The following is a 12,740-nucleotide window of genomic DNA, read 5'->3' on the forward strand; positions in this document are numbered from 1 at the left end:
ATGGAATATTTATTAGGGTACCGTTTTTATCTATGTACATACCTGGTCGCAAATCAATCAATGAACAATGTTGATCGACCCATAAAAACGCCGTACGACGTAATTCTTCTAAATTGGCGCTAGACACAGACGATGTGTATGAGGAGAGTAGCGGTTCCAAAATAAGTCCAAGCTAATAATAAGTAACCAGAGTTGTGTTTATTACTTTAAATTCATTGTTACAAATACGAGTAGTTTTCTATGAACTTACAATCCAAAATTTCCAGTCTTGCATTGTACGATGGCGTACGTATTGATCATACAATTGTCGCACATGTTCGGTTCCCTGACGAGTTACAGGCGCTCCGTTCGCTGGAAGAATTGAATGTAAATGTCTGCAATAGAAAAAAAGCAAAAAGTACGGAAGTCGGCATTTTTTCAAATCTCAAAAGCAAATTTTAATACAAAGAAGAAACTTAAAGGCAGAACTAAATAAATAAATGTTTTGCTGAGATAATGACAATGTTGAAACTAGAAATTTTAAATTTTTCTTAACTCAAATCAGCATATATGCTTGCAGATTGGGAGTCCCCGGTTCTTGTAATTAAATTTTCTGTTTAGCGAGTCAAAGACAAGTTAACAGATTTATACATGTTCAAACTGCTTCGGTGCGTTAAACTTAATTTGTATTTCTGCTTATTTTACTATATTCGATTTATTTGTTTTTATTTCAATTTGTTTTACTCCATGAAATTTTAATACGTTCAATATAATTTTCTTTAGAAATTAATTTTAATTATATTATTTTGGGATTACATTACACCATTATTGAACAATGTAGTGTGTTATATTTTCACAATTAGCTCTTTTATGGATCGGGAGCTTTGGATATACATACATACCTGGGCGTCTAATGTCGGACTAATTTACTAATAGGCACAAGGTTCCAAATTGAGCCAGGCCTAAGTTGGGAGGGATGACCCTGCAGGAAAACCCTTGCACAAAATATCTAGGAATCATTCCAGACAGTAATTTGTCGTGGAAGCTCAACGTGGAGGTGAGAGTAAAGACCCCGACGGCACTTTATGCTTGCAAAAGAATGCTGGGGTGTACGTGGGGCGCTCTCTTTCTCATTGGGTTTTTACAGCGATTGCAAGCCCTATTCTATACTATGGAAGACTATGCAGACTAACAATGCTTAGCATTACCGGAGCCCTGAAAACAGCCCCGCCGGTTGCACTGTATGTCATTCTTCCCATTCCACCTGTTGACCTGGTGGCAAAGAACATAGCGTTAACAACTGCAACGAGGCTCAGTATCTCGGGGCAGCTTGAGCGCAGACCATACGGCCATAGAAGTATAGCGTCATGAATTGCAGGACAAATAGAACACCTGATTCCGCATCTGCGCTTCTAAGGGGCTCTTTGAGCCATAAAAGTGGGTGGTTCGCGTAAGAGTGCCCAAATGAAAGACGAGGCTATACACTGATGGTTCCAAAGTAGTCGAAGGAGTAGGGTCTGCGGTATACTGTGCTCATCCGGAAATAAACAGATCCTACAAGCTACCAGATCACTATAGCATTGTTCAGGCGGAAGTAGTAACCTTAACCAATGCAGAAGAAACACTGGAAGAAAGTAGTTGAAACTGCAGTCGCATAAAATTTTTTTTTTGACAGCCAATCAGCAATTAAGGCAATGATCTCGCATAGCACAGCATCTTAAAGTGTGCTAGAGTGTAAGCAATCCCTGTAAAGAATCGGTATAGGGTTGGGGAGAAGCCTCCATCTATATTGCGTCCCAGAGCATATGGGAATAGATGGGAATGAAAAAGTGAATGATTGTGATTAAAACAAATATAATTGTTTATGAAAACTAAAAAACCGCGCTTTCATAACTAACCGAACTAAGAATTAGAAAACAGTTTTTAATCCCAAGGAGTGTATATTACAATAGTAGGAGGTCGAATAGTTTACCATAATTTACCATAATTAAATTGCTTATAATAAAATTTTAGTTATTAAAGGAACATTTTCTTGCCTTCTAAAATGTATAGGTATCTAATTTAAACACAATTCCATTTTCTGCAACGCCCGTTATATTTATCATGTCGACAAATTTAGCAGGCAGTCAATTCACCCGCTAAAATGCGTCGATTCGACAGCTCCATATATTTTATTTATATCGAAGAAACAGCTGATAGCCACAAGCAGTTTTTTCAATTCCTGTTTCACGTAACTGCATCCGGCTTTATATTAAGTTTTTCAATTCTTCCACTCACCTTTCAATAACTATTTCATTCTCTGTTCTAAACTTTATACCTCTTATTACCTTTTTCCCCAAGATTCACTCAGTTTTCATTAGCACTATTTTTGTTTACCATTAATTTTGACAGTCTCTTTAGCATCCATTTGCAACGCTACCTCACTTTCTCAATGATTTAGCAAATATTTAACAAGGCGTTGAGAAAACAAAATCGCATTTATCATGTCGACAAATTAGGGATGCAATTTTTTAATTTGATTATTACTTATGAAGTAAACGGCACCTAAATTGGATATAAGTATTTCAAAAATCTGATAATTATAATGTGGAACAGATTATATCTACGTTCTTCGCCGTTGTAAGCGTGTTAATATTCTTCATATTCTAGCTGAGTTGACATGCCATTTTTTTAATTTTAATCTCAAAATGCTATAGAAAAATGGTGCGTAACGATTTACAAGACGGTGCACTGCCAATTTTTTATCCAAGTTTGTAAATATTGGTTTAAAAAAAATTAACCCCGAAGCGCTTTAAAAAATAACCCTGGGTAGGCCGAACACCGGGCACGCTTTTCACAGTATTTCACCACAGAACAACTTTCTGCATACATTAGCCGTGTTTGTTTTACGCGTGTATACGTCTGCGTTTGCGCATAAAAGAACGCTTATCCTCACTTACACTCAAAAAAAAATGTACCACTATCAGTTTAATACCGGTTGTGTTAAAATTACATTTTTAGCAGTATAATTTTTTTAGTATCAATAGGGGGACTCATGAAAGCATATAAACTTATAAGGTGTAAAATTATATCCATTTACACACGCGGTTATATGAACGCACCTAGTAATACTATTGATAAACTTGAATGTTTATCAGCTGTATTATTGCCGAACAAAATTTTTTTGATTGTTATACAAATTAAAAAATGCCAAGATTAAGTGAAAAATCAAAACTAAAATGCATTTACTAGCTGATGTTGGAGATTTCTGATGAAAATGCCTGCTGTAATGTCTGCAAGGTTGCATTCCTTTGAGTTTACCGCGTTTACACTATGAAATATGCGCGTAAATTTATACAAATTGTGTAAATGATTTTTCATACAAAATTTGACAGCTCGTTTACGCACTAGATAAATTTATACGTTTACACACTTTATAAGGCATTTATACGGTTACATGAGTCCCCCTAATGTAAAGATGAATCTTATAAAAATGATAGTTAAAAGTATTAAATCTATATCTTGGTTATTGAATTGCTGAGGAAAAATATCAATTTTACACCTCAAAAATGTCAAATTAAGACCAGTGTAATATCTTCAGTATTAATATAGCAGCATAAATCATCAAATTGATCCTCAAAGGTATAAGATTACAACTTAGCTTATTATTTTGATAACTAATTAATTCGATTTTATTCTCAACAATGTCAAATTGATATTCACCTAATTATTTTAATACGCAATAGTATCAGATTGTTACTGTAAGCGCATCACCGACTGTTCGAAAAGTCGAACTTCGCTGTTCGTACGTGACTTGACAGTTGTTCGGGGTTAATTATTTTTCGTTTGTTGCCGTGAATAGCGTTGTCGTGATCGGTTGGTGCAAAAATAAAAAATTAAAAATTTCCTGCAGGAATTGGAACAAAACAGAAAAGGTGAGTAATATTAAAATTTGTTGCAAACAAAAAGTGATATACAAGTGCATAGATATGTATGTGGGGTTCAAAAAGGATTAACACGCTCTTTTCTTTAAAATTACGTCAAATTGTTTGTATTTCGTTTATTTCGGTTTTACAATTAACATTTCAAGTTCGTATTGTTTTGCGTTGTACGCTACTATTTTAAGTTACATAGACACGTTTAGTTCACATTTACACATGTTTTAGTTCAAATTTATTTATTTAGTTAAACATTTTTACTTTGCACTTATGCTTTGGCATATACAAAAAAGAAGCTATTTTTACTTGCCCTGGCGCGTCCGATTCACTACTCAACTTCATATGAACTGTCGTCAAGCGCAAACTATGACTTTGAAATTTGTCTATTCGCTATTTTAAAAGTTCCGTTATCCCTTTGTTGCTTGTTTGCATTTTATCTTATTTATTCATGTCTCTGCTGTTGGTCCGTTGTCCGCCTGCAGTCGCTTTATGACATAGTGTTGTAAAATGTCTTAATTACTTTAAGGCTCCCACATGTATGTATGTATATATCTTTGTTGTGAAACTAAGTTCATATGCATGTACGCTGCAACAATAACTAAATAATAATAAAATATTGTAAATGTTTGTGATAATTTCATTTTTGTTAAAAATTAGAATCAACGCAATACTAACTCACATATGTATGTACACATTTTTTCAGGTTGAAGAAGATTTTAAAGAACTTTACCCTGAAAAACAATTCATATTAACGTCGAAATGGTGTGAGGCATTAACAAAGCTTACTGCTTACTTTAAGCACAACGTAAAGGACAAATACTACGGGAATCTATTGACATCTGCAAAGGCGAGATCGACATAAGTAAGTCCCATAATCTCCTATTTATAATGAAATACTCGTCTAAATTAATCTTTACTTTAGATTCAAGAGACTCCATTTATTTTAAGATACTTCACACTATTTTAAACCAACACACCGGTATATAATAAAATAAGGATATTTGAAAGTGGAACCATACAAAACTCCGTGAATAGTTCCATTTTACATATAGCAATGATAAGTGATTTACAACACCAAATAAAATTGCGTACTAAAAATTCCACAGAGTCGAAATCGCCAATACAGCCCAGCCATTTATAATTGTAGTGGGTCTTGATCTTTTGAATTTTTACGTGAGCTTTAGTTATCACAAATTTAAATTTAGCTTGTTTGTAGTTTCGTTGGACATTTGATTTAAAATTTGTCAAATATTTTCCTTGAAATACCCAGATGAATCCCATCAAGTATGGAGTCTTTTATAACATTTATTTTACCATATTTTGATTTTTTATGATGTAAAAAAACTATGTGTAACTAATCTTATTCATAATTTAAGCCATTTTATGTAAATGTAACATTGTTCAGTTTATTTGGCCAAAAATGTTTTGTTTTAAATTCCTTAAAGATTTTGTTAACTTGAGAGATTTATACTCACATTTCAATTTACATCATGGGTTAAATGAAGTAGATATTTACAAATGTACTCACAATAATTGTAATCAAGAAGACAAAAAAGTTAAAAAGATTTACAGTACACGTAAAAAGGCATATGAATTTAAAAGTATCCAAAAATACTAAATTTGTGAGCAATACTTAGCTATTGAAAACTAATATTGACACCAGTGTAACACATACATATTCCAAAAATAATTTTGAAAGAAAAATGTACTCCTGTAATGAGTCAGTAATCTGTGTCCAGACCACAACTAATAGTAGTGAAGATGATAATGATATCACTATATGTAAAGACGAAGTATTTTTAAAGTTTGAAAGTCTCATCACACAAGCTTGTCAAGATATTTTAATGAAATGTTACGCAAGAGATAATTTTTGTAGAAAAGATGTCTTCTTTACACAAGAAAATATACAAACTATAAATTTAACTGTTACAGACGCTTTAAAACAAATATTTTTAAAAATCATCCCAGAAGAATTTCATATAAAAACAAAAAAATTCCTAGATTTTTGCTCTAATCCTTTTACCAAGATTGACTCGGAATACCAGTTATTCAAAACCCTAGCAATTAGTAATTTAATTTGTAATGAAATTTACAACATTTTTAAAACAATATGAAAATGGATTTCCAAATACATACCAGATACTCCAAAAAAAAATATTGTAACATAGAAACGTCAGATTTTGCTTACGTACTGTCTAGTGTTAATATTTATTTTGAAAATACAACAATACCGCACTTAAATTATAATGGATTAATTTATAAAGAAGATTACTTCTTAGCTCTTAGAACAAATATGTTAACTTTGCACAAAATTAAACATATTCTGATAAGTAATAGTAATGAAATCTATATTTTAAGTCAACGTTATAATATAAAAGGTTTTAATGAGCACTACCAGTGCTATGAAGTTGGAATTAAAGAAAATGTTTTACAAATAAACAATATAACTGAATTCGAAGGACCCCCTATTGACGTGTACCACAATGTAAAAGGAATTTGTTTTATAAGAATAAACAAATTTTAAAACTGAAAAAAGAATTTTCTCTCTGGGAAATGGTGGAACATATGGAAGTATCAAAATTATACTAAAACTGGTATCAGTTTTATAAAAGTAAGTATCATATAAGAGCGCAAAAACTATCAATTTAATAAAAAATAATTTCAAACTGATACCAAAAAGGTATCAATTGGATAAAAAAAAGATCAAATAGATACTATGTTATGGCAGAAATAATAGTAGAGAGTATCAAGTTGATAACACATACAAAATATCAAATTAATATCAAGCTATAAAGTTCGAAAATATCAAATTGCCAATTTCGAAAATATCAATTGCATAACACGGTTGATGAAGAATAATTGATACTCGAAAGTTGCATATTTATGGTTATTTAGCATCGCCCCGATACCAGTTTTTTTTGAGTGTAGATAATGCTGCCCATCTAGCGGCAACTACCGAAAAGCGGAGACACAAACCTCTGTTGTATGTCTGTGTATAACCTATAGCTGAATCGGTTGCATTGAATAGTGGACACACACCATTTGTAGAGGTGAAACATAGACACATATTTCAGTTGCATCTGAGTATAATTCGTATTGAAATATAGGAGGCTCATTCCATATCAAGACAACCGGTCCGCGCAGGACATGATTTTGATTTCGATGAAATTTTAATATGTTTTTCTTTGATCAAAATTATGAAACACGTGTTTTTTTTTTTACCTCTTAAAATTTTTTTTCCCGATTTATCGGCAATTGAATTCGATAAAATGCAATCGATATTTTATTCACCTATTTTTCCAACTGTCAGTAAATTTATCAAAAATAAACCGATTCTCATGATTTTTTATTTGAAATGTTCGTTATTACATTTACTTTAATATAAATTTATAAAAAATAGCATATAGTTAAAAAATATCATATAGTAAAAATTTATGACTTTTTTTCAAAAATTAATATCTTCAAAAAGTTTATTTTTTTTGTTTAAACTTTTTCTATATTGAGTGAATAGCTTATATTTCCACTTGTCTATACCACCTCATAATTTACGATTAAAAATTGGAGCACCGATTATTATGCTGCGCAACATTAATGTGCCACGACTTTGCAACGGTACCAGACTCGCTGTGAAGAAACTAATGGGTAACGTTATCGAAGCAACAATTTTGAAAGGGAAGTACAAAGCAGAAGACGTTTTGATACCCAGAATTCCACTGATTCCGACGGATTTACCATTCGATTTCAAACGTTTGCAGTTCCCTTCGCTATGACAATTAATAAGGCGCAAGGACAGTCTCTACATATGTGCGGTATTAATTTAGAATACCCAATTTTTTCCCATGGACAATTGTATGTAGCTTGCTCACGAGTAGGCCGACCATCGTCATTATTCATTTACGCGAAAGACGGAAAACCCAAAAACGTTTTTTACCAAAAAGTGTTACAATAAAGTTCGAATGAAATTGTATCAAAGAATTTGCTTTGTTTCGTATTAATTTTATTCTCTTTCAGCAAATCATTGAATTTATCGCCTAGCGTAGCGGGCGAGGGTACGCTAGTATGTCTATAAATTTATATAAAAGTAAACGTAATAACGAAAAGAAAAAATCATGAGAATCAGTTAATTTTTGACAAAGTTATTGACAGTTAAAAAAATAGGTGAATAAAATATCGATTACATTTTATCGAATTCAATTGCTGATAAATCCGAAAATAAATTTTTATGAGGAAAAAAAAAACACGTGTTTCATTATTTTGACCAAAGAACAACATATTAAAATTTCATCGAAATCAAAAATCATATCCTGCGCGGACCGAATTTCTTGAAATGGAATGAGCCAGGGGCCCTATTCAGTAACTGTAATAAAATTTACACTTTTTCTTCATATAATTTGTATGAAAGAAAAATGTACATTTCAAAACTCATAGTTACTGAATAGGGTATCAGAAGTACTAATTTACTGCGCAACACTTTCAGAAGAGTAGATAAAGTTTAACGCTTAGCATTCCATATAAAGGTTAACCGTAAACGTATATAGATGTAAAAAAACACAGCTAATATATTTACTTTAGTCTCTTTTTACATTTCATAAACTTTGTGTAGCAAGATACATGTATGTACGTGCTGCCATACATTGGCCTCTTCTATCAGGCGAAGCGTTCTTTGTAAATACGGCACAAGTACGCCATTAAGGTGCTGTCAAATCGTAAAAGCGTAGCAACGCTTCAAGAGTTCTCTGTAAATCCGGCATATGTGTGTTCAATAAAAGCATTAAAAATACAATAACCAAAATTTCTGATTTCCGCCTTCTGCCCTCATATCCCACCCTTCGCTAACGCTAAAACTCCATCGTCAAAATTATATTAAACAATATCAAGTACACAGGAAGGTATGCAACATTTAGTATCATAGGGTCAAAAGGAATAACTTTTCTGCGTAATTGATACTGTTTTAAATATTTTCGGCGATGGAGTTTTAGCGTTAGCGAAGGTTGGAATTTGGAGCATAATTAAGTTACTATCAATCTTTCAGCTCTTCAGCCACCCATTTATTAAATTCACTTTATATCAGACGTCAGCAAAATGAAAATGCAGCTGTATTAGTGAGAGTTGCACAAATCACTTGATGCATCGCTTTGTGTTGTCCATTCCAAGAAGCGAAATCCTTTGTGAACAATGGTCGGCAAATAGTGAAACATGGGCAACATTCGTCAATATTGCGAGAGGCGCACACAATCGATGTTGCTGCGCCAAATGCTCAGCGACTACTAAACTAAAGAGAATAAGAATACGCGTGAATTGAGTGTGCACAATTGTTCCACTATTTGCCGACGTCTGCTTTATATCAAATTTTGGAATCAATTACAGGAAAATTTACTGAAATATATAATTGAGTTCAAATGAAAGAATAGAACTGCAAAGTGGGCGTATTTCCTTGTATGCATAATCATACAGCCATGGGCTGTGACTATATTTACTATGGTAATTCGCCTGAAATCAAAAAGGCACAAAACTTAACACAATGAGCAGGGCAGAAGATGTTACAAAATGTTTTCGGAATACCGTAAAATTGTATTGATTTACGAACATTTCATGGAAAATCTCATAATTAATTTTAAATGCCAACATATTTCAAATAAATCACACCTATACGTTCCTGATCGTTTTAGAAGAATTGAAAAATTGATATCAGCTTAAGAAAAGAAAACAATTTTTCAAAAAAAAAAAAATTAAGTGGTATAAAAAAAATCAACCAAACCAAACCTAGTGTCCTTAGCAACCCTTTATTTTCTTCCTGCATATTAAATAGCTGAAAAAGTTTAGAATGTTCATTTGTGGAATATCTAAATTTCGCGTAATATAAGCAAACGGTAGTAAATTTCTATGTATAAACGATGTTTTAATTAACCACTCGGAGTGTTTGCCAAATAACTGCCGAAGGACGACCTCTTTAAAAATTTTTTTTTGTAATTCAAACAACATTTCTCTAAATGTTTGATGCTACTTTTCCCGGGAGTTGAAGAACCCAGGATTCTCGGTGTGGTAGGCGGAGCCCGTTACCACCACACCACGGCGCCGACGTGACATAAGTAGACTCACAATATTATTTTGTTTTTAGTTCAGGTAGAAAACTGAAAATATTAGTACGATTTGTCTCGTACCAAGCTTGGAATGCTCCTTTAACGTCACGTTAGATAAATGGTGCCGAATCATTGGTTTTGCAAGAACCTCACCGGGCAAAAAGCTTAAACATAAAACATAAAATTTACTAAAATATTGATTCATAAGAACTTAACCAAAACAAAAATAGTAATTTGCAAAGCAAATGTAGCCTAAGCAGGAATGCAATTGTTTGGAGGTTAGGGTAAATGCCGAGATAAAGAGGACATCGCTTCGCTTTTTTAAACTTACGCAAGTGAGTTGTTGAGAATGTCTCTCTCCTTAAGCAGTGCGTCCATATGATCCTTTAATTGGTTTCGCTCCGCACGTAAATGTTTAATATGATCGGCGCCTTTCTGCAGCATGGCCGCTTTACTAAGCTAAAAATATTAAGAAAACAAATAAAATATAGTGTTATTTACATATGTTGACATCATATTGTATGCTAGCTAACTTTTGCATTGGGGTTTTGTTGCAGTTGTGGTATTAGAGAATGCAGTAAATCAAAACCATTCTTAATATTATATCGTCTCTTTTGTTCTGCATGTATATGACCGGCGCGTCTTTGGTTCTCTCTGGGAAACTTTAAGCTATGCGTAGGGGATAGCGGTGAGTCTTGATCATGAAACGACTCTGGAGACAAACTAACGGTGTTCGTGCACATTGCTGCTTGGCTGGCTGTCGGTGGATAGCTAATTATCTGAAGAATATACACTTTTTAATAATTTCAAAATTCGCATTTGATTTTTGAACATACCTTACTACCAGGTGGGCTATGTCGCATTTGAGGTGGTGCCGGTGCTGGCAGTGAAGACGATTTCTTTGGTGATTTGTGTGGCTGTTCCTGATGCATTTGCATCGAATGGCGCACTTCAGGGGATGGTTCTGCTGAATTACTTGACACAGAGTGAACATTAGTGGATGCAAAATAGTTGACCGCAGATGCTATGGTTCCAATGTTTTTGTTATTCGCATTTACAGGTAAAACCGAGGACGCAGGAGGAGGCAAAACCCCTGTTGGTATTGCTATTGCTACATTAACATTTGATATGGCACTTGTGGAAGAACTTTGTTTCTTGATCAATGGGCGAGAATCTTAATTAAGGAATTGGTATTTATAATGTTAATATAATGATTCGTTCAGCCAGGAAAAATTTGATTGATTTTGACGTTTGAAACGGAAAATTTATATAGCAACTTGCTAGCGGTAAAAACAATTATTTTTTTTTAGTCGAAAACGTCCGGGTCAAAAAATCGCCCTAGGTGAAAGTTTAGGGGATCCCGGGGATATCCACAAAATTTTCATGACAAATCATGCATCTTTTTAATTTTCCTGACTTTAAAAAAAAATTCAGAAATAAAATACTAAATGGTTCGGTCACTAGCTCATTTCTTTTGAGCGAAGTAAACTTTAATGACCCTTCCCGGTCTTCAAGACATTTTAAACCTCTCTACCTAAAACAATGTAGAACAAATTTTTAATTAAATGAGCCCTTCCGCTGTTTGTGTCAGAACTACAACTCCCATTCTAGCACATTTGATGTTTCGGACTCGTTTTTTTGCATTAAAAAATCTGTTCTTTCCTCTCTTAATAGTAACTAACGGTATTGTACTGTATATGTATGTATATTATATACTAATACGGTATTTATTTTACTTAGGGTGAGACCATCTCAAGAGAGCATCGCATTTACCAAGTGTTCGAATAACCAAAAAAAATTTTTTTCACATTAAAGCCTTATAAAAGGGTAGGAAATCCTGTTAATTTTTTCTCTCGAAATTTGTTACCGTTAAATTTTTATAACCAATTGAATTTTGTCGCATCAAATCGGTCAAAAATTTTTTTCTCAGAAACTACTGAACCGATTTTAATAATTTTTTTTTTTGACATTTATAAAACAATGCACTATAATTATGAAATTTTTTTTATACACAAATTAGATTTTTTTTGTTAAATAACATTAATTGTTATAAACAAATTATTATATAACTTCTGCACCTCTGAAAAAAAATTAAATAACAGTAAATTATGTGGTATTCAATTATATTTAATTTCTGAAAAACAAAAAAAAATGGGGGCCCAGCAATAGTTTCCTTATAATAGCGTTATATGTGCGAGTGCGTCCGCCGTGAATGTGGGGTAGTATGACTGTACTTAATGTGTGTAAATAGGTAGATATGCTGGGGAATTGAAATGAGACTGTTTCAAGAACAAAAATTAGCTAAGAAATATTAAATAGGTCAACTTCATTGGAACTGAGCTGTTAGATAGCTTGGTGCATCTAACTGCATAATCGACCGGCTTTGATTTTTAAGTAATAAGCTCTTTGATTTGAATTTAAAAATTTAGTCGCAAGCGGATGTTATTTTAATAGAGACTTGTTACCTATATCACGTAAATTTTTTCAAAAACAAAGTATATTGTGAATAATGGGGGGACTCATGAAAGCATATAAACTTATAAGGTGTAAAATTATATCAATTTACACACGCGGTTATATGAACGCACCTAGTAATACTCTTGATAAACTTGATTGTTTATCAGCTGTATTATTGCCCAACAAAATTTTTTTGATTGTTGTACAAATTAAAAAATGCCAATATCAAGTGAAAAATCAAAACTAAAACGCCTTTACTTGCTGATATTGGAGATTTCTGATGAAAATGCCTGCTGTAATGTCTGCA

General features: G+C 32.9%; 1 protein-coding gene across 20 annotated transcripts in view; it reads right to left on the minus strand.

The window, feature by feature from the left end:
• Positions 1 to 12,740, minus strand: part of LOC137239969 (MLX-interacting protein-like) — a 192,970-nt gene that overhangs the window by 277 nt on the left and 179,953 nt on the right. For 19 of the 20 annotated variants that reach the window (XM_067765785.1, XM_067765798.1, XM_067765797.1 and 16 more), the window contains 5 exons: positions 10,813 to 11,150; positions 10,510 to 10,755; positions 10,308 to 10,435; positions 251 to 374; positions 43 to 172 (listed from right to left, as the gene is read on the minus strand). In XM_067765785.1, coding sequence (XP_067621886.1) covers positions 43 to 172; positions 251 to 374; positions 10,308 to 10,435; positions 10,510 to 10,755; positions 10,813 to 11,150 — 966 coding nt within the window. Of the gene's footprint in view, positions 1 to 42; positions 173 to 250; positions 375 to 3,681; positions 3,866 to 10,307; positions 10,436 to 10,509; positions 10,756 to 10,812; positions 11,151 to 12,740 lie in introns of those variants that run through there. The other variant, XR_010949568.1, reaches the window with a different exon arrangement.

Source organism: Eurosta solidaginis, chromosome 2 (genome assembly GCF_040869045.1).
Source record: "Eurosta solidaginis isolate ZX-2024a chromosome 2, ASM4086904v1, whole genome shotgun sequence".
NCBI lineage: Eukaryota > Metazoa > Arthropoda > Insecta > Diptera > Tephritidae > Eurosta > Eurosta solidaginis.